This window comes from Mustela nivalis, assembly GCF_964662115.1.
Source record: "Mustela nivalis genome assembly, chromosome: 18".
NCBI lineage: Eukaryota > Metazoa > Chordata > Mammalia > Carnivora > Mustelidae > Mustela > Mustela nivalis.
The window spans coordinates 54730122-54756252 of NC_139037.1; the positions used below are offsets into that span (position 1 = coordinate 54730122).

A 26131-nucleotide genomic window follows, 5' to 3' on the forward strand; every position below is an offset into this window, starting at 1 on the left:
CCCCGAAACCCCATCCCCACACTGCCCCTCTCCGGACGCACCCAAGTTCTGCCGGAACTCTGACTTCACTCCAATCTGCAACAGTTGGTTCTCAAACAGGACCCCGTTGTTCTTGCACACGAACCTGGGTGGGGGCAATGGGGAGCTCAGGATGCCAGGGGCGCCTGTCTAGGCCCTGCTCGGTGCTCCCCACCTGTCCCCATTCCCTCCCTGATTCTTTCCGTGACTCACTTATTCAGCAGCTCATCGGCTTCAGGGATAGGTGGTCCGATGTCCTCAGGACCTGGGCTACAGGCGGGGAAAACAGTGAGATGAGAGGAGGTTGGGGGCTAGAGAAGACCCGAGCTAGAGGTGGGAGACTGTTACCCCTCAAAAGACAGAACCCCAGAATCCATATACCCAGATTCCCCCAAAGAACCCCAGAATCAGACTGATGATTGTCTCTAATGGGACTAGGACCCTGGTGTGTGCTGCCACCCCTGCCCCATGTCAGAGGACCCCGACTTTCACTCCCCTCCAAATCCTTGCCTCCGCAGCTCATCAGGAACCCCTGGATAAGAGCTTGAAGTCCCCTAGCCCTCCCTGGGGACACCCCTTACTCAGCAGCTGGAGCTGGGTCAGCCAGCAAAGCCATGGGGCTCTCAGGGGCAGGCGGCTCCAGCTCGCTGGGCCATCCAATCCCAGAGCAGACAAGAGAAGACAGGCGTGGCAGGCAGCCAATCCCAGAGAGGCAGCAGAGGGCCGGGGAGAGAGAGAAAGAGGGAGGAGGGAAAGAGAGAAGGAAGAGCAGGCTGAGACATGGCGATGGGGGAAGGACTACACAGAGTGGCCAGAGGGAGAGAGGAGGCCAGGGGAAGTGGCAGCCACGGTAACAGAGGCACAGGGACGGGGGGGGGGGGGACCGTGAGGGGGCAGATGGAAAAGGGGCAGCCTGGGGCCCCGGCAGGCAGCTGTACCTGAGGAAGGCCTCCTCTGGGGTGGGCCCCAAGCTGGGCTGGGCCGCTGGGCCGTCGGAGAAAACGTCCACCAGGAGGTTCCCTGCACCAGAGGTCGCTGGGGCTGCCGCTGGGGGAGGGGCTGCCCGCAGCCCCAGGAGGTCGGCGGAGGGTGAGGGCGTTGACTGCAGGGAGGTGCAGGTGGAGGTGAGCCAGGGTAGCGCCTGGCGGCCCAGGCCCAGACAGCCCAGCCCCTGGGACTCACCACAGTGCTAGGGGTGGGCTCCACGCCCCCATTGATGTCATTGCTGCTGGGGTCCCTCCGGCCGTCATCCAGGGCGCTGCCGGCCCCAGGCCCCTTCTTGCGTTTCAGCTTGGCCAGGATGGACGACTCTCGCTCCGGAAAGGGTGGCATCTCTTCCAGCACTGTGGCCTGTGGGGCCAGAGGGCGAGAGCGGATAAGGGACAGCTCGGTGGCCGAGGCACAGGGGTGGAGGGGCACGCGGGGGCCGCGGCGCTGACCAGGACATCCGTGCTGGCCACCGAGCTGAGAGTGAGGTACTCGACAGCGCGCTGCTGCAGCTCCACATCCGCGTTGCGCAGCTGGGAGCCGGCCCGCAGCACGCCCTGGATGGTGGCCTTGGTCTCCGGGAAGAGGTTGATGAACTTGATGTAGGTGGACAGCAGCAGGGCCCGGGTGGCCACGCTGCACAGGTGGAACTTGGAGTGCAGCAGAGAGAACTGCACCGGGGGGCTGGGGAGGGCGGAGGGCATCAGCACGCGGCTGCCCGGCCTCCTCCCGGAGCCCCCCCGGGAGACCACCCCACACGGCAGCCACTACAGCGCTCTGTCCCAGAGGCTCCTGGGAGCTGCGCTGTCTTGCAAGCACCAGATGGTTGTGTGAGGGCCCAAGAGGGTCCCTGGGGGCCCCATCACCATCACCACCAGCCCCAGACCCCTCCAGGATGCAAGTGTTCACCACCTCACCTGGAGCGGGGGTCCCCAGCAATCAGATTCCCAAACTCCCCGAGGATGTAGCCGCCAACCTTCACCATGTTCTCATGGCAGGCAGGGGCCTGGAGTGCCTGGAGGTGGGGACAGGGCAGGTGAGCACAGCAGGGAGCCGTGTGTTCTGAGTCAGGACTGCTCAGGGGTGCCAAGTGCAGGGCTAAGCCCGGGATGCCTGTTAACTCATAGAACTCTCACAAATGCTACGCTGTGGGTGGGACGATAGGTGGGGCAACTGAGGCATAGGCCAGTTATGTGACTGGCTCGCATTCACACAGGTGGTAAAACCAATAGCACCAGGCCCCCCTTTCTGGGGCAGAAGGCTGGGGAAACCAGCAGGATGTGCTGGTCAGTGACTCTGAGCTGGGTGGCCCGCACCCGTGGCCCATAGACCCTCATGCTGGCCTGTGAGTACCTGGCCCCCAGGGAGGCCAAGGCAGTGCTCTGAGGAGGAGGGAGCAAGACGGTGGTCACAGTGGGTGGGCCCCCCAGCCCCAGCTGTCCCTGCTCTGCCTCACCGTCCCGCTGTGCGGGCGCTGACCTCAAAGACGGTCTTGGCAGCGTAGCCCTGGACGTCGTCGCGGTTGGTGACGATCTGCAGCACGCGGTACCACACCTCCTCACTGACATAGTCGCCCGCGATGCGGATGAGGTTGAGGATGGTGTCCACGTACCAGCTGTAGTCCACCGCATACTTCTCGGCCAAGATGGCCACCTTCAGGACCTGCCAGCCGGGGAAGGCAGGTGTGTGTGTGCACGCAGTCCAAGCGTGGAAGAACCAGATCTGGGCTCACCACTGTCCCCAACCGGAGACCCCGGGGGTCCAGGCACCCAGCTCCTTCCGGGACTTACAATCTCCTCGCGGATGGCGTAGTCCGCCGTCTCCAGGTACCGAAGCATTTCTGACACGATCTGCTTGGCGTTGCTCCGGTCGCACATGGCATAGAGGAGGTCTGCCGCCCGCTGTCGCACGCTGACGTCCCGCTCCGTCTGCGGGAAGAGAGCCGGGGCGGAATGTTCTAGGCTCTGCGGTGGCTTCTGAGCCCTGCGCCTCTCCAAGAGAGCAGAGGCCAGTGTACAGGGCCTGGCCTGGGGCAGACTCCGCAGTGGTGTACCTTGAGGGCGTTGATGACAGTGTCGATGTGCGTCTTGACCGCCTCGTGGGAGAACTCAGAGCTGGCCAGCGTGCACATGCTCTCCAGCGCCAGGTAGCGCAGGTTGGTCTCCCGGTGCTGCAGGAACTGGCCCAGCTGGTTACAGGCCCGCACAAGAAGGTTGGGCTCGCTGGCAGCAAGAGGCAAAGACAGGAGGTCATGAGAAGAAGGTGGAGGACTCTGGCCCAGCTGAGCCATCTCATGTTCCCTTTGAGACCTGGGTCTTAACTCCTGCCCTCTGTCCCCGCCATGACTACTCCTGGCGGCTGTCTGGGCCGCTGGGCTCAAAGGAAAAGAGTCAGGAATTCTGCTTTTCCCAGGAGGGGTCCAGCACCACTCCGGGGAGGTAACAGTTCGCAGCTTCATCATCGTCCTAGCTAGCAGTCCTGATTCCCAGCCCCAACCTCCTAGGACACAAGAGTCCGGGCCCCCAAACCTCCCACCCCGCAGGCAGGCACCTGTCGTAGTGGATGATGAGGCTGATGGTCTCAAAGAGGATGGCGTTCTTGGCGTTGGAGTGCTGGACCTTCTTGGACTTGGGGGGCTCCTGGGCCTTGTTGAGCACAGTCTCCAGACACTCCACCAGTCGCCCCTTCACGGCAGCGTCCTCTGGGGACATGGAGGGCATGTCCCGGGATGAACTCTCTGCCAGCCCCACCCATGTGCAGGGCAGAGCCCCCCCCACCCCCAGGGCTCTCATCTCCACCAGGAAGGGTGGGCCCTGCAGCTGTGGGCTGGGGTCTCTGCTCCTTCTAGCTCATCCTTGGTCTCCAAGTGACCGGAGGAGGTGGAAGAGGGCCAACAGAAGAGACCACTCCAGGGCGCCTGGGTGGCTCAGTGGGTTAAGCCGCTGCCTTCGGCTCAGGTCATGATCTCAGGGTCCTGGGATCGAGGCCCGCATCGGGCTCTCTGCTCAGCAGGGAGCCTGCTTCCCTCTCTCTCTCTCTGCCTGCCTCTCCATCTACTTGTGATTTCTCTCTGTCAAATAAATAAATAAATAAATAAATCTAAGAAGAGACCACTCCAGGCCTTGGCTTTTGTCCTGCTCGGTGCTAACTCCCACCCCTGTGAGCCTCAGTTTCCCCTCCTGCAGCACTGATACCCTTTAGGTTTCTCACAGGAAAAAGAAACCTTCCCAGAGACGCTGTGAAACCAGGGTCGCCCCAAGAAACGGTCTGAACACCCAAGACAGACACATGCCAACCAGGAGCTCCTACCAACACCAATAACTGCCATTCCGTGGGGTGTGAGGTGACATCCTGTGCACAGATGGGCTGTCAAGCCTTCTAGGGGAAAATGTCACACCCAGTTGTATCAGGCGGCTCATGGGGTAGAAGGATGAGCCGCAGGACACAAGGCAACTCTGGGCCAAAACCAGAAGGTGGGACACGCCTGCAATGCCAAACTCCCAGTTTCTTCACAAAACTGGTAGTTTCTTCAAAAACTGGTGGGAGGGCTATTCTAGACTCCCCCCAAAAGGGACAAAGACATAAGGAAATGTAAATCGCGGCCCTCGGCTGAACTGTATTTTGTTTCAGCCGTACAAATAAGGCTGTGGACAGTGAGGGGGGTGTGAACGGTGCCTGGACAGCGGACGACACCATGACCTTGAAGCTCCTCAGGTGTGACAAGGGCACTGTAGTTTTGCACAGTGTTCCTGGGGCTCACGAAATGTGTGTGGGTGTATTTTGGGTGCGGGGGAAGCATGAGGACGTCTGCGACTTATATCACTTAAGTGAGCAAATGAGTGTGTGTTTGAGACAGCAAGCCAGCCAGGGCGCCAAGAGCAGCGTTCAGGGTCTCTGCCGGGTCTCAGGGCCTCACATGTTCGTGACACCATTCTCGCAGGTGATCTTTCCGTTTGAAATGTTTCATAATAAAAAGGTGGAGTGAAAGCCAATGCCCCAGAATAAAGGGGCAATTCCTCTAGATTAGGAGAAATAATTAAATTCTATACTTAGCTTTCTTTTTTTTCTTCTTTTTTTCCCTTACTTTTTATGTTTCAGTCATCTCTATGCCCAGTGTGGGGCTTGAACTCATGACCCTAAGAGCTGCCTGCTCCCCTGACTGAACAAGCCAGGCCTCCCTCGATCCTTGGATCTCAGGGCGTGCCTGGATGGCTCAGCTGGTTAGCATTCGACCCTTGATTTCAGCTCAGGTCATGGTCTCAGGGCCAGGAGATCAAGCCCCGTGTCAGGTTCCCTGCTCAGCAGGGAGTCTGCTTCTCTCTCTCTCCCTCTGCCCCTCTCCCTGCTCTCTCTAAAATAAGTAAATAAATCTTAAAAAAAAAAACAAAACTTGTATCTTGATCGGACCCCAGTCTGAACACACTGTGAGTATTTTGGAGCTTCAAGAGTGACCGTAGAGAACGCCCATAGTTTTTAGAAACGTGCAACAAGATATCCAAAGATTAAAAACATGATGTCTCTATGGGCGCCTGGGTGGCTCAGTGAGTTGGGCCGCTGCCTTCGGCTCGGGTCATGATCTCAGGGTCCTGGGATCGAGTCCCGCATTGGGCTCTCTGCTCAGCGGGGAGCCTGCTTCCCTCTCTCTCTTTCTCTCTGACTGCCTCTCTCTCCGTCTACATGTGATCTCTCTCTGTCAAATAAATAAATAAAATCTTTTTTTTTTAAAGATTTATTTATTTATTTGACAGAGAGAAGTCACAAGTAGGCAGAGAGGCAGGCAGAGAGAGGAGGAAGCATGCTCCCCGCTGAGCAGAGAGCCCGATGCGGGACTCGATCCCAGGACCCTGAGATCATGACCTGAGCCGAAGGCAGTAGCTTAACCCACTGAGCCACCCAGGCGCCCCAATAAATAAAATCTTTAAAAAAAAAATTAAAAAAATAAACATGATGTCTCTACACCAGTCTTCAATACTTCAGGAATAAAAAAAGCAAACTTAGAGCACACATGCACCGCCAAACGCAAGTCTAGACGATGGGTGTGCTCTATCTATCTGAACATTGGAAAATTTTCCGTAATACGGTATCAGAAACACTTTCCGTAGATAAATCAGGAGGTGGCCTCTCTGGCCCAGCACCACCTGCTTGGGGCCACGGCTACAATTCCTATGACACAGGGGGTGACAGGAAGCGAGGCACCTGCTCCGGGCACACCCCGAAATGATGAGGCGGGGCTCTTGGGACGGAAGTGAGGTTGGAGATCTGCCAGAGCGCTTCCTGGCAGGATGAGAAAGAGGCCCAGGAGCGGAACAAACGAGGCTTTCCCAAGGCCATGGGACAGAATTCACCAGTGGCCTTCACAGGCTGGAAGCGGCCTCTGCCTGTGTGCACATGCACGCACACACACACACTGCCATGCAGGTGCACACAGACATGTGGACACGCCCTGACTTGTACACGTGGTCATGTGTTCACATGCACGCTTGTGCACAGCTGCCCATGCAGACTCAGGGCCACATGTCAGTCCCTGGCCATAACAGGTGCGCAGTACTCTGGCCAAACGGAAGGGAGCCGGTTTATCAATCCCCTCCTGTGTGCTGAGCAACTCAGCACGGGCTCCCTCAAAACTGCTCTATGAGGCAGGCAAGAGGAAATGGGGCACTCAGCCCTATGGACCCAAGGCCTATAGGGTAGAGGGAGGGACTTGGAGCCAGATGCTGGCATCAGGCTCCTCCCCTTAGTCGCTGCCCAGGCCAGGATACATGACATCTCATCTCCAAGCCTCAGTCTCCCTGTCTGCATGCTGCAGGGAGGGCTCCCCTTCACCAGCTCTGTCGGGAGGGCACAGACACCCCCAGTGTGCTGCCTGGCTCATGCTAGGCTCATCATCCACACCATGGCCATGACCTTGAACAGTAAGGCCATGAAAACCTCTCACAGAGCTATGGTCATCCAAACAACACAGCCCGGGATCACCCCCAGATTGGCTGCGGGGACCGTGGGCAAGGGCCTCTCCTCCCACAGCCTTGGTTTTGTCCCAAGACAGATGTGACAACAGCCCCTACACTCCAGGGCTGAGCAAACCCCAGCACAGCATCACAGGGACCCTGGCCCAGAGCAGGAGTTCACAAGACAGGAGTGATCTGTCTGATCCTTTAGGCTGTGCCCCAGCACCCACAGCCTCACAGAAACCCTGACAGAGCGCAGGCCCAAGGCATCAGGGCCCGGCGCAGGCGGGGTTGGCAGCAGTACCTGGCGGTGGGTAGCACTGCAGCAGCCGCAGGAGTTTCACCGAGAGCCAGGGTGCCGGCACGAAGTAGTAAGTGTAGTCCTGAAGGTCGGTGGAGGCCGAGGAGACAATCTGGGGGGCGGAAGAGGGGGTGAGGCATGGACAAGGAAGGGCACGGGGCAGGGGTGGGGCACAGCCACACCAACTTCCCAAGCATCTGAGGCCCCGGGGAGGGGAGTAAGGAAGCCTGGAGCACGCAGTGAGCTTAGACCTAAGCCAGGGCTCCTGACTTTTCCATGTAATGCTGCTGTCAGGGGGCAGGAAGTCTCTGCCAACCCGCGTTCCCCTCTGCGAGCTGCTTACTCCAAACAGGAGCCTCGCAGTGCCCCGGGCTCCTCCATGAAGCACAGAACACATCAGCTCACTGAAGACTTCTGTCCCTATAGCTGTCCCCCATGGCTGGAAGCAGCTCAGAGGTTAGGAACTAGCTATGACCCTTTCCTGGGTTCCCAGGCCTAAGACAAGATTGGACATAAGAAAGGCTCTGGGAAGAGATGGGGAATTAGCAGGAGAGTATGTGACATTTTCCCCTCATGGCAAGTGCCTGCTCAACCTGGGAAATCCCTCCTCTAGGAAGCATTCCCCACCATGCGCTGTGCCATGACCATGATGGTGCGTGCCCGGCCCCCAGTGTCCCGGTCTGTCTCTCCCCGGCCAGCCCAGCGCACGCGAGTATTCGGGCGTATGGTGAATCGATGACAAAGTGACTGAATGACCTGGTGCATCTGTCCTCTCTGCCTGCGAATCTCGGCCTCCTCTGACTTGCCCGGGGAATATTGAATTCACTCCATGTCTTCATTCAGGGATCACCTCTCCCAGGAAGCCTTCCTAGACTTCCAGCCTGGGGTAAATGCCTCCTTTGGGGTCTACAATGTCCTGTACTACCTTCATGATAGCCCAGATCACCCTTTTTATGAAAATCTGTGCTGTCCAGCCTGCCCTGCCACATTTCTCCCCACCAACAGGACAGGGAGCTCCTGGAGGGCTCGGCTCTGACTCATCTGTGTCCCCAGAGCCTGGTACACCGGCAGCCTTGGGCATGCTCCCAGGACAGGGGCGAAGATGGTGAGACAAACAGAAGGAAGGAGGGGAATGGAGAGGTTCGAGAAAAAGGAACAGGAGACAGAGCAGGGAATGCAGGAGGAAGCAAGAGACAGTGGGGTAAGGGGGAGGAAATCAGGAGAGACACTCACACCTCGTGGGTGCTCAATGATGCCCAGGCCCATACTGACATTATACACACCGACTGACAGTAGCTACACTGTGAACCGGGCCTGGTATTGTCCCCAGTGAACAGATGGGGTCAGTGAGGACCAGAGGTGAAAGAAACCGCTTGTCCAGGCCACACAGCAGGAATGAGCTGTGTGGGCCAGGATGAGCCCAGCTCAGAGGCTGAGTTCATAACCACTGTGCTGGGCTGCTTCTCAGGGACAGTGAGGGGGACCAGGGAGTTGCTCCAGAAAACACAGGCGCCAGGGCCTCCTCCCACACCCCACAATGAGACCACACCCACCCGGCTCAGGCGAGACACGGCCAGGGATATGCAGGTCTTGAAGTCGTCCGGGTTCTTCTTGCAAAGACAGGTGATGAGACTGACAGCCGCCGTGACCACACCCTGCAGAGGCAGAGAAGTGGCGGGTCAGGGCTGCAGGGGGGGTCAGCCTGGGGACAAGTGTCCAGCCTATGGATCTGAAAGCAGAGACTCAAGGGCTGGGTGAATGATGGGTGCAGGGGAAACTGGACAGGATCCCTGGGTAGTTGGGGTGGGGGAGGGTATCAGGGATGGGCATGGGGGTTTCTGGATACTTGGGTGTGTGATAGGTACTCAGGACGCCAGACCAAGATCTCTAAGTACCTGAGTAAAGGCAGGGACAGAGGTGGGAGGCCCTGGGCGTCCAGGTGGGAATTGGGGCAGAAGTGGGACATCCCCCAGGTTTCCACAATAAACGTCTAAGGCAGAAGGGTCTCTGGGTGAGTAGGGATGGCTCTGGAATGCGGCTGCCCGGGGCGTCCAGGCGCCAGGCCCGGGGCTCACCATGTGCTGGTCATTTAGCAGGTGCACCACCCGGGCCGTCCACTCGCCCATGGGTACCAAGTCGGGCGAGGCCTTGTACAGCCGCAGCAGGCACAGGGCCGCGCTCTGTTTCACACTGTCCATGCTATCCCTGTGGTGACACAATTGGGTGGGGGGAGGTCAGCGCTTCCCCAGCCCCACACAGACCTTCCTTCCTCTTCCGCTCGGAAGGGTGGCCAGCAGCAGGTGGGGGAGCCGGGGGACCAGAGATCCACTCTGGTGCTGGCCTTATCACGCAGCAAACCTCCGTTTTTTTATCTGCAAGATAGGCTCCATCTCGGCAGCATTGGGGTCACTGGCAGAACTCCGCCAACCACCAAGCCTGCCTGTGCACCTTCACTCGCTTACCGAATGCTTCCGGAGTACCTCCGGGCAGCAGGCTCTGCTGGAGGCACTGTGGAACAGAGGGGTGGACAGACTGGTCCAAACATCTGTCCTCATAGAGCTAACCTCCCAGCCAGGCAGCCCAGATCCCAGCACACGCACCAGACACCATCCAGTGTCAGTGCTACGGTGCCAATGAGCACAGGCACAAGGAGCACCACTTATGCTATTTTGCAAAAAGGGCTCTCTGACGAGGTGGGAGGTGAATGGAAAGCTGAGCTTAGTGAGAAAACCCCGAAAATCTTTGCACAGCCCATCTCGGGGAGAGGCCACAGCCTGTGTGGAGGCCACGAGGTGGCCGCAGGCTTGTGTGTGGCTGCTGTGAGCGAGCGAGAAGTGGGGGAGAGGCTGGGAGATGGGACAGAGGGACCGGGGGACAGGGCCAAACCATGCCAGGCATCAAGGGCCATGGTGCCAACCCTGCTTTTTACCCAGGGGGAGAAGGAGTCGCTGCAGGTGGCGAGCAGGGAAGCACCAATACTGGGGTGACAGCAGGAAAAGCACCAGCCAGGGTTCTCCCGCTCCTCCCAGCACTGAGCCAGGCACAGTCTGGGACTAACTCGTTTATCTCTCCACCACAAACCGAGGAACTGGGGCCAGACACGTATGCTTGAGGTCCTGACCGGTGGAGCACGCGCCTGCGAGAGGCCACTGACTCTCCGATGGGCAGTTTCCTCTGCAAGGGGACTTGGGGGGTGAAGAAAGAACACCATGGACCGGAAGCCAACACAGCCTCGGGCACAGAGGGGGCGCAGGGAGCTGTTCTGACCGCCTACGTTGCGGCCTCCAGGAGAGGACCCATCTGAAGCCTCGGCAAAGGACACAGAGGGAAGCCCCAGGAGGGGTGACTGAGCAAGTCAAAGGCCAGGTGAAAGGGGGTTTCGCTGGATTTGCAGGGGAAACACGAACGGTAGCGATGAGGCAGTGTTGTTTCCTCCCGCCAGCCAGGTGGACACGCGCACGCTGGCCAAGCCTCGGACACAGCAGCCCTCGAGGAGACGTGGGGACAGGCCCTCAGGAGAGGACCGGGGCCACCCGGTGTCAGCGTGTCACCGGGAGTGACGAGTGACGCAGACCCAGCCCAGCGAGGCTGCTCCTGGACACCCACCCTGGGGGCGGGCACACATCCATGTTCAAGGTCCCGGTGCCAGAACGTCTGACCATCATCAGCTCAAAACCAAAACCAGTAGAAGGTCTGTCCAAGAGCAGTAGAACGGTGCCCCATCCATCCCATGGCCTTTCCACCATTGTCACAGCACACAGCACGAGCCTCGACCCCGGGCCAGGCTCTCTATTCGAGGTGTTTCTCAAGCCCTTGAAGGAGATGACCTCTACCGTTCCCTCCAGCTACAGAGGAGGGAACGCCCACCAGATCCCCGGCTACGGCACTGGCACGCAGGGGCGTGTGTGCAGGTACAGAAGAACAGGGAGGTATGTGGGAATAACCACCATCGAATACAGGCCACGGGGGGCGGGGAGATGGAGATGCTGCAGGGGACGTGAAGGGGGAATTCAATTGTTCCCTTTCTTAAAAAAAAAAAAAAAAAAAAGAAAGAAAAAGAAAAAAAGTCATGGTACCACATGACCCAGCAATCCCGCGCGCAGGCGTCTGCCCGTAAGAGCTGAAAACCAGGTTCACACAATGTATTTGTACAATATTCCTAAGAGTCAAACAGAATCTTTTTGATGAGTGGGTAACTAAAACATGGTCCCTCCAGACAGCAGAAGGGTATTACTGGGCCATAAAAAAGGAAAGAAGCAGAGCAACATACTACATGAAAGAACCTCGAAAACGTTCCACCAGGTGGGGAAAAAGCCAGACCCAAAAGGCCATGGAGCACACGCCAGGGCTTAGCCTTAGGTCGCTTCTCATCCCTCACGTGTGGTGATGACATGAACAATTATACAGAAAATTTCAGTTAGATCCAGTGTCAAAATGAACATATTTTAGATGGATTAGGTTAAATTAAAATATTAAAAGAGGTTTCGCCTGTTTGTTTTCATTTTGATGTGGTGACTAGAACCACAGAGTGGGTGTGTGGCTCGAGTTCTATTTTTAGCCCCCTCTCGCTAGTTCCCTCCCTGGCCCCAACTCCCTGCCGTCCAGTTGCCTATGGGACATCTCTGCCCTGGTGTCCACCAGGCACCTCGCATCTAGCGGGGCCAAACCCGGCTTGGGGCCTGCCTCTCACTCCCCTGCTTCTCCCCAGGCTTCGTCATCCACCCACCTGTTCAAGCTGCCCCCCTCTTGCTTTCCTACCCCATGTAACCCGTCCTGTCAGCTTCACTTCCGGAATGTACCCAGTGACGTCTTCTACGGCTACTACCGGGGTCCCAGCCCCCATTAGCTCAGACCTGGACGGTAACAGTCTCAGTGGTCTCCCTGCCACCACCCACACCCCAGTCTCTAGTTCTGCTGCTGGGTTCTTAAGCTACTTGACTCAGAGGATCAGCTTCTTTCTTCGTTCTAGGCTATATTCTCCGGTGTTATCCGTTCAAACAACACCTCTGTTATATTCTCTCCCTCCCCTTCCTAGAGCTCTAAAGTTTTTTTTTGTTTGTTTGTTTTGTTTTGTTTAATTTTATTTATTTATTTGTCAGGCATAGAGGGAGAGCGAGAGAGTGAGCACAGGCAGACAGAGAGGCAGGCAGAGGCAGAGGGAGAAGCAGGCTCCCTGCTGAGCAAGGAGCCCGATGCGGGACTCGATCCCAGGACGCTGGGATCATGACCTGAGCCGAAGGCAGCCGCTCAACCAACTAAGCCACCCAGGCGTCCCATGTTTGTTTTTGTTTTTTAAAGATTTTATTTACTTATTTGTCAGAGAGAGAGAGAAAGAGCGAGCACAGGCAGGCAGAATGGCAGGCAGAGGCAGAGGGAGAAGCAGGCTCCCTACTGAGCAAGGAGCCCGAAGCAGGACTCGATCCCAGGTCACTGGGATCATGACCTGAGCTGAAGGCAGCCACTTAACCAACTGAGCCACCAAGGCGTCCCTCTAAAGGTTTTTATTTATTTATTTGAGAGAGAGACAGTGAGAGAGAACATGAGCGAGGAGAAGGTCAGAGGGAGAAGCAGACTTCCCATGGAGCTGGGAGCCTGATGTGGGACTCGATCCTGGGACTCAAGGATCATGACCTGAACCGGAGGCAGTTGTCCAACCAACTGAGCTACCCAGGCGCCCCCTTCTAAAGGTTTTTAAATAACCTCTAACCCCAGCGTTTATAACTGGAACTGGAACTCACAACCACCAGATCAAGAGTCACATGTTCTAGCGACTAAGCCAGCTAGGTGTCCCTCTAGATCTCTAAACAGCATTACATTAGACCTCTCCATCTTCCGTGATTCTTAATCTCTCTTGGAATCTTCCATCTCTGTTTCTCTGGGCTGTGTTTGGAATCATTTCTTCAGTTCTACCTCCTATTCACTCACTCTGCTTTGGCTCTGTCCATCTTGCCGCTAAGCTAGATGGCTTAAAAAAATGTCTCCATTTCTTTTTTGAATTTGCTTGCATTTCCATTTTCAAATTGTTTTCTTATTTATTGAAACATATTAAACATATTTATTTTACATCCTATATGAATATTCCAATTCTACTATTACTTTCCTTTTCCTTCTGCTGGTTCTCCCTCATGGTGTTGTGTGGCCTGTGTTTGGTGACTTTTGATTGCGCATTACTCACGTAACTTAGGGCTTCTGTAGTGAAGGCGGGTTTCTCCTGAAAAGGCTTGTTTGCCTCTCTCGGGCACTGGGCTACTAATTGCTTAAATCACTTTAAAGTTTGGCTTAAGAATTTGTAGACAACCCAGGTAGGGGAAAATCAGGCTGAAAACCAGTGTGTGGGCTGCTCTATGCCAAGGTCTGAAACAGGTAATTTTGCTTATAGTCCCCAAGCGGATTTATTTCTAGGTCACCCTCACTTTGAAGTGTAGTCTCTGGAGCTTCTCCTCAGACAAGCTTTGTATCCTGTTCCCAGAGGCTGCAGGGCCAATATCTAGGTTCGCCTTCTAGGCAAACTCTGGCTTTGGCCCTCTCCCCATCTCCCCAGGTGCCAGGCCCCTCTTAGCTTGTGGCCTGTACGTTCCTTAAATGCATTGAAGAGTACTTCCTTTCCTCTTTTATCCCACATTGTTAGGTTTCAGTGAGAGCATTAGTCAGGAATCTAGTCTACCATATTGCCAGAAATATAAGTCATACCTTCTCCCATACCAAGCTGAGTGATCTTCTAAAAATACAAAGCCCATCATGTCACGTGCCCACTTAACACACACCAACTCCTTCCATTTCAACGAAAATAAAATCCAAACTCCCCTTACTCTGTCTCTTGTTCACTGCCCTCCAGCCACAAAGACTATCTCTTGGTTCCTTGAATACAGAAGGCTCATGCCTCAGGGCCTTTGCACTTGTTGCTCCTTTCGCTTGGGACACTTGCCAACATTCTAAAATAACTATCTTCTCATCATTCCAGTCTCAACTGCAAGTCACCTTCTTGGAGAGATCCCCCCTGAGGAGTATATTTAAGTAGTTTCACCACACCCCGCCACCCCACTGCCCCCACTACCCAGTTTTATTTCCTTCATAGCATTGATTACTATCTGAACTCATCTTACTTTTTTATGTATATGTTTGGGTATCCTCTCCTGTAAGCTTCCTGTTAGATGTAAGCTTCCTGAGGGTGGGCATAACAGTCCTTGCTTCTCCCTCCTGCCACCCCAAACCCATGAGAGGGCCTAGCACATCACAGGGACTCAAAAAATATGTGACGAATGACCTCCTGCCTCAGGATAATCACATAGGCTGACCCCAGTACAGCCAACAACTCCTTCTCACCCAGGTCTAAGCCTGATGTCACTTCCTCCAGGAAGCCCTCCCTGATCCCCAAGACTAGGTCAGGCATCCAGCTAAATGTCCTAAAGGGCTCATGTGCCCCAACAGCATGGTTCCATGAGGTATTGTACATTCCACCCTGCAAGTATCAATCAGTCTTTGTTTCCCACTCTGGACCACCAATGCTTGGGAAGACGATGCCATGTCTACTTCTGGTCATGACTATATTCCCAGCAATCAGCACAACACGGTGCCTATAACAGATGCCCAAAAGATGTTTGCTGAATGAATGAATGAAAATACAGCAGTTCTGGAGGGCTGTCTCCAGCAGAACTACGGTTATCCCCTCTTCTATAGTAGATCTTAAAGGTTAGTTAATCAGACAGACACCCCATCAGATCTGCTGGGAGACTGCATCACACCGCTGAGTTGGCTTGGTGAAGTGACAAGAGAACCGTGGGGCCGCCAACAGACTCTCAGCCCCGCAACGCCCCCACTTCCTGGCCAGGACACCTTGCGCAGGTGACGCAATCTCTCTTACCCTCGACCTTGGCCTCATCCTTGTTGGGCCTCATCTATTCCATTCCAGATCCCAGCCCACCCGGGTCGCCAGTGCCTCACCCAGCCACCAGGATGCGTGGGATGTCGGCAGCAAAGGCCTCGCCCATCTCGCGGCTGCCCACATTGGCGATGCAGTGCAGGGCCAGGCACATGAAGGTCGGGTTGCGGCTGGCCAGGTCGTTCTTGATGGCATTGTTGATGAGCCGGATCAGCTCGGAGTTTGAGTTCACCAGAACCGAGATGAAGAGGTAACCCTGGGCGAGGAAGGAGGTGGGGGCTGTTGGGAGCCTTGTGGTTAATGGGTCGAAGGCCCCGATCCTTCCTCCCCGGAGTCTGTACTTCCAGCCCCCTCCTCTCTCAGACCCAGGAATTGAGGCCCCCAGTCCTTCCTCCCCAGACTCACTATCTGCTTCTCCGTGTACTTGTTGGAGCTGAGCAGGTTCACGGCTTCCATGTGCCCAAAGTCAATGTCGTGGCCAAGCAGGAAGATGAACAGCAGTTTACACACATATTTTTTCTTACTGTAGCCATCCAAGGCTTTGTCCCCTAGGGCCAGAGGAAGGAGGAAAGAGGGGAGAGAATGAGGAAGGATCATACCTATAAGTCCCAAGTATTCTAGTTCCCAGACCCTCCCCCCTCAGACCCGGGACCAGGCCTCCAGCCTACCTTTGAACTTGGAGCGGATGTTGGCTAGTTCCTTGTTGATTCTCTTAATCTCTGCCTCCTTGCTCTTACCTGGGGAGGAGAGGGCAGGCCAGATGACGAGGGTCCCAGACAGCTAAACCCCCTATGCTCTCTTTCCTTGGCAAGGCCCTGGGTCTGGGGCCAAGTCTGGGTGGGCCCCATCTCTAGCTGGGAGCCTCACAGAGGTGAGAACCATGGCTCAATGGTCTTTCCAACGCAGAGAAGACTGGCACACATTATGGGGTGATCTCTGACTTGCACCCTTCTTCCTCTCACTGCAGTCCCCGAACTGTACTGGCCCTCAGGGCTCCTGTGTCCACCCACAGAGCCACTTATGCCTCCACCACCAGCCCCCAGAACTGGTCTGGCAAGAAATATGTGATCAGGGAAGGAAGGATGGAAGGAAGGAAGGACGGACGGATGGACAGGCTCAGCTACCTTCCAGCTGTCCCCGGGGACTCTCACCCCCACGACATCCCCGAACTCAGCATCTTCTGAAAACCTGCTCTGGCGTTACAAAGGTCCCACTGCCTCCCAGTCACCAGGCCAGATCCTTGGGTGCTGAGATCGCCCCCTCCCTTCCTATCTCTCCTCACATCCTTCGGTCCTCAGCCGCCAGCCCCACACACCCACTTCTTCCATCTCCTGGCTGCCTACCTCTCCCCAGCTGGTCGTCAACATTCCTACACTTCTGACAAGATCCACTTCTGGGAGAGTCTAGAGGGCTTTCCCTGACCCCACAGGCTGGGTCCTGGGCCCCCTGATGCCCAGCACCTCCGTCAGGGCAATCTAACAGGACAGTGACCAGGTCTCGGGCACCCCCGCTGCTTGCCATGTCCCTCCCCATGTCCCCCAGTTCCCCTGGAGCCAGACTTCACCATCTTGTCCTTGACCAGCTCACTCAGCTCATCCAGACAGAACCCCGGGGGCTCTACCCCTTCATTCAGGCCGTTGCCGGGTCCCCTCGGCTTGACCATCAGGACATGGGACTGCCACCACGACCTCCTCACCCAGATCACGGCAGCAGACTCCTTTCTGACCTCCCTGCCTCCCTGCTGGGGGAACCCAGCCCATGGCTACCAAGCCCTCTGGCCCTGCCCTGGCCACCCACCAACGTCACCCCTCCCTACGTTACTGTGTGTTCTGCCCCACTGGCCTCCACCGCGTCCATGGACACACCACGTTCCTTCCTATCTCAGGGAGACTCCGCCTGGGCCCATCTCTCAGGTTCTCTCCTTGGCACTTGGGTCTCAGCTTTTGTCGCCTCCACTGAGAGGCTTTTCTGACCAGTTCTTTCAAGCCAATGCCTTATACTTGTTTCCATCATTAAAAAAAAAAAAAACAAAAAACACCCTCCCCAGGACATTTCACACCATGTTACTATTGTCTTTACATTTACGGTCCAACCCCGGCTCCCACTGCAGATTATGAGCACCACGAGCACAGTGCCTGGCATACAGCAAGTGCTTAATAAGTATGCGCTCATCTGAAGGGCAGAGGCCTGTTCAGACCCATGGCCGTGTCATCCGTGTCCCCAAGTGCGTGACCGGGCACCTGGGAGGCCATGTGCAACAAGTGAACGGGTGAACAGGCGAGGGTATGAGCTCTCCTTGTCTTTACAGATCCCGCCTCACCTCCAGTTCCCAACTTCCAGGGAAGCTTCCACAAGCTTCACTGCAGCTACCGCCTACTCCAGGAAGCCCCCCTGATTAGTACTTTCTGACCAGTGCCAAACAGGTCCTGAGTGGCACAGTCTAATACGGCAGCCGCCAGACAGGCAGCTCCTAAGCACCTGAAATATGGCTGCTCCGGCCTGAGAAGGGGTTTAGGCGGCAAAGACGTCCTGGGTTTGGAAGATCAAGTGGGGGCAAGAAAAAGAACCCAAAATATCTCATCAAAAGCTTAAAAATCCTGATGGCGTGTTGAAACGACCACATTCTGGTGCATTAGATTATGTAAACATGTTAGTAAAATGAAATTTGCCAGCTTCTTTCTCCTTTTACAAACAATGTGGCTGCTGTTAAAAGTTAAAACCACCCGTGTGGCTCCCACGCAGCCTGGATCACCTGCAGCAGAGCACCTGCTGTGGGTGTCAGGGGTCTGCCCCTGTCCCCCAGACCACACAAGGAACCCCTAGAGGGCAGGGCCACCACCTGCCACTCTTCTGGGTGGCCACTCCATGTTCCAAGGGCTTACCAAGTGCCAACCTCAGGAAAGGCACGAAGACGTGACTAAGGGCCTTAAGTAGTGTAGAGTGGCAGCTCTCCATCCTCAGGAAGGGGGTGGAGGGCCCAGGGATGAGGGAGGGAGAGGGCCTCTGGGACCCAGGTGAGAAAGGGCCATTTCTTCAGGGATGAGCTTAACTCCCCTCTGTGGCCCCAGAAGCCACCTGACCCTTCATTTATTAATGACACATTTCCCAAGGCGTGGGGGGGGCCGCATGGGGGTGATCTGGGCACCCACCCAGGACCCATACGGACCCCGCACTTCTGATCTGCTCCTGGGGGTTCCCGGCCCGAGAGGGCACAGGCAACCAGCCCTATCCCCACACCTGAGGGACCTGCACAGAGACAGAGGCTGCCAGGACCTCAGTGGCAGCTGCCAGGAGGAGGGGACATTTGAGGAGGCTCTCTGAAAGGTGAGGAGGGTTCAGGAGCAGTTCACCCGGTGAGTGTGGCCAGAAGGAAGCCACACTGCTGAGGACGGGCCTGGGGGTGGGGCGGGGTGCTGGGGGGAGCCCTGGGAACCAGCATGCAGGCTCTAGTCTATTCCTGACAATGACCACAGCTGCTTCAAGTGCTCGCCTGGAAACTATTCTGGAGGGACCAGGGGGAAAAAAAATCCTCTTTTATAAATGGACCATATATTACAAAGCACCTGCTTAAACTTCATCGCAGAGAGAGACATTTGAACAGCAATTGAATTTGAGGCCAGAGCACTCCCTGGGCTTCATTTAAACCACTATTAAAAGCTTCAAGACACAGGCAAAATAACCTATGGTGTTGGATGATGAAGCCACGGTTATCTCTGGCGGGGGAGGACAGGGGACAAGGACGGGGCTGGGGAGTCAGGGATGCCGTTTCGGCCTCCGGGGGCTGATTCTGCAACTGTACTCAGTCAGGAAGAGTTCATCAAGCCTGACATTCATGATCTGTGGGCTTTTCTGTACATGTACTATCTCCATATGTACATATACAGATATAAGTTATTATACTTATATATTAAGTTACATATAAATATACGTTCACAGATGAGCAGTCTGCTATGCAAAAGACCACATCAAGCAGATAGGGACAGTTTAAGGGATATTTAGAGAATATACATGTGTGTGTGTGTATTTTGTCTTTAAAAGAGTCTAGTCTTTAACAGTCCACACCTATTCGATACTGCTTCCTGCACAACTGATACACTTTGCTATAAAAAAGAATTCACAGGGGAAAAAAAAAATTCACAGGGGCACCTGGGCACCTGCTGGTGAAGTATCTGCCTTCGGCTCAGATCGTGATGTCAGGGTCCTGGGATTGAGCCCCGCATCAGATTCCCTGCTCAACAGGGAATCTGCTTCCTCTCTCCCTTTCGTGTTGCCACCAGCCCCCCGGCCCCGCTGCACTCTCTCTCTCAAATAATAAATAATCTTAAAAAAAAAAAAAAAAAAAAAGAAAAGAATTCAGAGAGAGAAAAAAGAAAAAAGCATCAGGTTTCCAGAAGAGAAGGGGCTGCAGCCTTGGAGGGAGGGCATCCCTGCAAGGGGCAGGTCTCTGCAGAGATCCTGAGGCAAGAGGTAGCCTGGGTGCCCAGAGATAGCACATGGGTGCTACTGAGGGTAACACGTGGAAGAGAGGGGATGAGGGGAGCTGGGCTAATGGAAGTAACGACTTTCTAGCACTCAGGCCCAGCCAGTGACAGAGAGATGAGCTCACCATCACAGGAGGCATGCAAGTGTGTCTGGGCATTTTAAAGGGATTTCTTATCCTCAAACAGTCCCTGGGCCAGGCTCAGGGATGAGTCACACGAGCCCTGTGCTAGGGGAGCTCCTGGATTGGAAAGGAGGCTGGTCGACGGGGACAAGTGAGTACTTTGACACAGGCAAACGCGATGGGGGCTGGGAGACGGGACTCAGACTAGGGGAGGAAGTCTTCCTGGTACACAGCTCCTGGGATTTGAGGATCAAAATTCGGAGTGGCACTGGACCAAGCAGAAGTAAGGGGAAATGTGCTCCAGGCGGTATAAAGGCCTGGAGGCTAGCACAGCATCCGGGCCCAGACCTCCCAGACTCTTCTGGGTTTTCTCAGAGTGCCTGGGAGCCATGGGAGGCTGCAGGGCCCCTTGTCCGCTGGTAGCTGTAGTTGTGAGGAGCATGCAGAGGGAAAAGAGGGCTTGCTGCAGGCCAGGGTAAGGAAAGGCTGAGCAAGGACCTGCCTGCCTACCTTGGGGCTTCCGCTAGTGACAGGAGCTCAAGTCTTCGTGTGCTGGCGCTAAGCTGCAGCAGCAGGTGGGCCTGTCCTGCCACAGAAGGCATCCTAAAACCCTGGCTCCTCCGCCCTGGCGGGACTGGGATACTTTTAGGGAGGTAGCAGGCCCTGGGGTCTAGTACCTCAGCGGGAGACACCTCCTGCTTACAATACAGGGTAACAGATGTTCCTCTCTACTAGGAGGCCCTGTGCTGCATCTCCCACAGGAGTCCCAACAGCCCAGAGTCCCACAGAGAGTTCTGGAAGCTGATGCCTGTTAACTCTGGGCCACTACAGAATCCAGAACATGTTGGCCCTGTGCTGCCCAATGCGGGAGCCACAGGCCACACAGGGCCACTTGGCACCTGACCCACGGTTGGTGCTATGGAGGGATGAAATTCGTATTTTCCATACATCCAAAATTAAAAACCAATTCTCAGCTCAGTCACCTCAAGAGGTAGGTTTGGAACAAGCCGGGCACTTTACGAATCTGTTTTCTCAACTCTCAAAGTTTTGAAAACTCTGAAATACGGAGCAAGTGTTTGCCTGTGAAAAAAAGCGACCTCATTGAGAAAGGCACATAAACCATCTCAGGAATAATTGCGAAAATACAGATTACACGTCCAGATAATCCAGTGAACATGCTGGTGTAAATAAAATGCATTAAAGCTGATTTTACTGGCTGTACTTTGGGAATGCGGCTACTGGAAAATTTCAGCTTCTATATCTGGCCAGCTGGGTTATGTGGTGCTCATGCTAGCAAAGTCATCACCACCCCTGAGGGAGAAAATAGTCTCCTGGAACAACCAGCTGCAAACTGAACACAGCTGCAAAGACCATCCCTAAGAGGCAGCCTGGCACGTTAAGGGTTAAGGGAAGGGTGTAGTCAGCCCTTGGGTCTGTACTCTGGTCAGAATGCAGCGCCCCAGAGCTGGGAAGAGTGGCTGCTTCATTCCCAGGGGGCATCCCCACGTTCAGAATAGTCTTGGCACAGGAAAGGTGGTGAATGCAGATTGTGGACCCAGCTCACTAGATGACACACAGAAGGGGGTGAGGCCAGGCCTGGGGCTGTCTGTCATCAGCATCTCAAGGACGCTCATAACCTAAAGCTCGTTCCTTAAAGTGCAGGGCCTGGGGTAGTGTGGGGACCCTCAATGGCACACCAAAGTGTGTGTGGTCTCTACATTCTTTCTGGTCTCTACACAGAGGCCAGAGGGATCCTGTCCCTTCTGGGCTCCGAATCCCTCCATGGCTCCCAGATGGCTCAGACTAAAGGCGAAGCCCTCATTGTCATCCTCTGGGCCCTACAGATTCACTAGTTCCCTCTCTAACCACAACTCCTAGCCTCCCGGCCATCAGCGGCCTCCTCTTCCAGCTGCTCCTCCTCCTCAAATTCTTCCTAGCACAGTCCTGCCTCAGGGCCTTTGCACAGGCTGCCAAGAATGTCCTCCTCCAGATTTGTGCAGGCCTAATTCACCCACCAAAGTTGATGCTTTGCTCCAATGTCACCTTTTCAGCAAGAAACTCTCTGAACAGCTTACACAAGAGCACTATCCCTAACTTTGTCCCCATACCCCTTTCCTGCTTTATTTCCTCTCAACCCCCTGCCCCCCCCACCTGCCGGCACACCTGAATACTATATGTTTACTTGTGTACTGATCCATTTCCTCTAGAATATGAGCACCACGGAGAGGGACTTTTGTTCACTGTTGAAATCCCCTTACTCAGAGCTGTGTCTTGCACTCTATCAGTGCGCAGTAAAGACCGTTCTGTTTGCTCATTCATTCATTCATTCGTTTGTTCACTTATTCTTTCAACTAGCAAATGTCTCCTGAGGACCCAGAGAGGGATCAGAGCAGGGCCTGTGCTTGAGGGCCTTGGGGAGAAGTCACAAAAGGAATGGGTCACAATTTGGAGTAGGATGTTACCCTAATGGAGGAGCTCAGGGCACTGTGGCAACCCAGGACCCCCCTTCCGGTTCACTCCCTCGCAAACTTCCCCCAGGCCTGCGGGGGAGCTGGGGCCCCAGAGACGAGACACCCAGACAGCCCTAGCTTGGGCCCTGGAAGCTCCCAGATTAAGTGGTTGAGAGGCAGATTCCCGCTCAAGACCATGCCCTCAGGCTGGACCCAGCCCAAACCTTTCCCGTTCTTATCTGCACAGTTTGCCCTTTCTTGCCCTCGGTTTTCAAACCCTTTCACCTCCTTCTACAGTCTTCCCGCTGAACTCCCGAGATGTCTTCAGGTTCTCTCCAGCAGGAGGACTCCATAGCCCTCCCCTTCCTCCCCCTGCTCATTTCTGAGCCGTGGCTCACACACAACCTGCAGGCCTTCTTTTCCCTCATTCCTGCTTGAAACCCTCCCTAGTGCTCTCAGGACAAACACCAACATGGCCTCTGTCCACCTGTCAGGTGCCACCCCACCCTCCTGTGCACCAGGCACATAGGCCTCAGCTCAGTTTCCTCTGGGCCTCAGGACCTTTGCATGGCTGCCCCTCTGTCTTCAGAGCTCTTCCCCACCTCCCTTGGCCTGGCAAACCCCGCCACATTGTCCGGGCAATGCAGCCAGACACAGTCTTCATTCTCTCAACAGCGTGGCCTTCTCTCTCACCGACTTAGGACAGTTCAAGGTTTTTCCACTTAAAACAAAAAATTGAGATACGATTCACATACCATAAAGTTCACCATTCTAAAGCGTGCAATTCGGCGGTCTTTGGTATATCCACTGTCTCATGCAATAATTACCATAATCTACTTCCAGAACATTCTCATCACCCCCAAAAATAAACCCTACATTCACTGGCAATCACTCCACCTTCCATCACCCCCTATTCAGGCCTGGGTGGCCACTAACCTACTTTCTACCTCTATGGACTTGCCTGTTCCGGGCATCTCATACAAATGAAATCATGTATGTGGCCTTTTGTGTCTGGCTTCTTTCATGTACAATGAGGTTTTCACCATGGTTCATCCATGTTGTAGTGTGCGTCATTCTTTTTTTTTTCCCTAAGGTTTGGTTTTTTTTTTTTTTAATTTGAGATAAAGAGAGAGAGAGAGAGAGCGCATAAGCAGTGGGGAGGAGCTGAAGGAGAGGGAGAAGGAGACTCCGTATTGAGCGCAGAGCCCAACATGGGGCTCAACCTCAGGACTCTGGGATCATGACCGGACTGGAAGGCAAACGCTTCTTCAACTGAGCCACCCAGGTGCCCCATGTGATCGTTCATTTTATTTTATTTTATTTTTAAAGATTTTATTTATTTGACAGAGAAGGAGAAATCACAAGTAGGCAGAGAGGCAGGCAGAGAGAGAGAGAGAAGGAAACAGGCTCCCCACGAAGCAGAGAGTCTGACGTGGGGCTCGATCCCAGGACCCTGGGATCATGACCTGAGCCGAAGGCAGAGGCTTAACCCACTGAGCCACCCAGGCGCCTCTGATCACTCATTTTAATGTCTTGCTATGTCACTGTGTGACGGACCCCATCTTGTACACCCATTCATCCGATGACGGACATTTGGGTGGTTTGCTTCCATTTTCCGGCTTCAGTGACTAACCCTACTATGAACATCTGTATACATGTTTGTGAGAAGGACGGCTACGGTTTCTGGGAAGTACCTGTCTCCTTCATGGGGCTGGGAGCTTCCCAGGGACACAGACAGATCTGTCCTGTTCACCACTGTGTCCCCAGCACCTTCTATAAGGTTTGAAACACATCAGCCATTCGACATTTACTGATGAGAAGACGAAGAACAAGAAGAACACCTGGTTCTCTAGCCCCAGCTCATTTGGCCAAAATACCTCTACCGGCCCCAAGTCAGTCTCCCCCTCTGTGGTCCTGCACTGACACTGACCCGTTTTCTCTTTCCTTCCCTGCCCCATCATCCGATCCCCTTGCAAATCCTTCAAAATTTGTCCCCAAACCAACCACTTCTCACCATTGCCTTCTCACCCCAGTCAAGTCAACACCATCTCTCACCTGGATGCCTGCAGCAGCCCCTAATTATCTGCCTGCTTCCACCACTACCTCCCGAGTCTGTCCTCTTCATGGCAGCGGAGGAATTATTTTAAAACATCAATCAGCTCACGTCCCCTCTGTGCTCTAAACCTTCCCGCCACTCTCGTTTCACCCAGATAAAGGCCCACATGGCCTTCCACATTCCCTGTCCCCTCTCTGCCCTCATCTCCTGCCCTCTCCCAGTCAGCTTCAGCCACACGGGTCCCCTCGCTTTTACCGGAACACACACCACGCATGCTGCAACCCCAGGACCTTTGAACGCACTATCCCTCTATCTGGACCCTCCCTTCCCTCCAAAATCTGCAGGGCCTGTTTCCTCACTTAAATCAAAAGTCTACTCACGTGTTACCTCCTTGGTGAGGCCTACCAAAACACCATCTCAATCCTGGTCCCTCCTCACCTTTCCTTCCCACTACCAGTCACCCTCTGGCATGGTATCATTTATTGTGTTTATTTTCTATGTCCCTCACGGCCTGGGTGCTCCCAACCCAGGGATTCTTGTTCACTGTTATTGCCCGGTCCCAGGTACAGTGTCAAAACGTAGTGATCAGGGGTGCCTGGGAGGCTCAGTGGGTTAAAGCCTCTGTCTTCAGCTCCGGTCATGATCCCAGGATCCTGGGATCAAGCCCCACATGGGCTTTCTGCTCAGCAGGGAGCCTGCTTATGATTTCTGTCAAATAAAGAAATAAAATCTTAAAAAAAAAAGTAGTGATCAAAAACTATTTGCTGGATGAACAAATGAATGAGCCTTCAGAGAGAAGATGCTATTATCAGGGGAGTTTGCAGACAAGAAAACTGAGCCTTAGGGGTGCCTGGGTGACACAGTCAGTTGATCGGCCAACTCCTGATTCCTGATTTCCACTCATGTCATGACCTCACAGTTGTAAGACTGACCCTGGTGTTGGGCTTGGAGCTCAGTGCAGAATCTGCTTGAGATTCTCTCTCTCTTTCTCCCTCTGCCCCTCCTACTCATGATCTCTCTCTCGCTCTAAGATAACCAAATCTTTAAAAAAGAGAGAAAACTGAGCCTCAGAAAGGTTAAGTGACTTGCCCAGTCACACAGCTTCACATGGCTGGCAATGCACACCCACTACTGATAGCTGGCCCCCCCACCTGATCTACAGCCCCTTCTTACTCACCTCTTTCCATAACAACCATAACATCTCTCCGCCACCTGACACCCAATGGCTTCCACCCCCCTCGTTCACTGAGCACCTACTACGTGCCAGGTTCTTTCATTCCTACTAAATTCTAAAATAATCTCTGGGCATCTAACAGAGAGTCCAGGCGTCAGATCCACTGAATGACAAAAACAACACCCAAGACCGTCCAGTGCCTGGAATGTGCAAAAGGCCTCAGTCACACACATTATCACAACAACCTCATCAGGAAGGTGCAGTCAGCAGTCCCTCCTGACAGATGAGGAAATCAAGAGGTGAGGTACCCCATTCAAGGTCACATGGCTAGGGAGTGACAGCGCCCAAACCCAGGTCTGGCTGACCCTAGAGCCCATGCGGATACAGCCTCTGAAGCTCTTGGCAGTGCCAAACACCAACACCCACTCCCAGGAATTGGGAGCTGACTTGGCACCAGGTCTCTCCTCGTCACGACAACCCCTCCTCCTGATGATCGCTGTGCCCAGATTGATGTGGTCAGATAGGAGAGGGCTCCAGATTCAGGACTGGCCTGCTCCCTGACCTTTGACCTCTCTCTGGGACCAGGCCTCCCCCAACCCCCTGATTCCAGATCTTGTCCCTGAAAATTCCTAAGGCTCCTGAGCTCGTCTTTGAGCTCTGGGCTCTCCCCATTCTGGCACATTCCCCAAACCCCCACTTTATAATGTCTTCTTTTCCA

The 26131-nt window shown here is 54.6% G+C and overlaps 1 protein-coding gene across 3 annotated transcripts in view; it reads right to left on the reverse strand.

The window, feature by feature from the left end:
- Positions 1-26131, reverse strand: part of AP2A1 (adaptor related protein complex 2 subunit alpha 1) — a 30063-nt gene that overhangs the window by 2961 nt on the left and 971 nt on the right. For 2 of the 3 annotated variants that reach the window (XM_082710269.1, XM_082710267.1), the window contains exons 2-17: positions 15799-15867; positions 15536-15678; positions 15193-15386; positions 9327-9456; positions 8805-8906; positions 7255-7363; positions 3556-3706; positions 3059-3227; positions 2796-2933; positions 2485-2667; positions 1923-2020; positions 1458-1689; positions 1201-1368; positions 957-1120; positions 232-288; positions 42-124 (exon numbers count right to left, since the gene is read on the reverse strand). In XM_082710269.1, the coding sequence (XP_082566395.1) occupies positions 42-124; positions 232-288; positions 957-1120; positions 1201-1368; positions 1458-1689; positions 1923-2020; positions 2485-2667; positions 2796-2933; positions 3059-3227; positions 3556-3706; positions 7255-7363; positions 8805-8906; positions 9327-9456; positions 15193-15386; positions 15536-15678; positions 15799-15867 (2190 nt within the window). Of the gene's footprint in view, positions 1-41; positions 125-231; positions 289-599; positions 666-956; positions 1121-1200; positions 1369-1457; positions 1690-1922; positions 2021-2484; positions 2668-2795; positions 2934-3058; positions 3228-3555; positions 3707-7254; positions 7364-8804; positions 8907-9326; positions 9457-15192; positions 15387-15535; positions 15679-15798; positions 15868-26131 lie in introns of all 3 variants that reach the window. The other variant, XM_082710268.1, reaches the window with a different exon arrangement.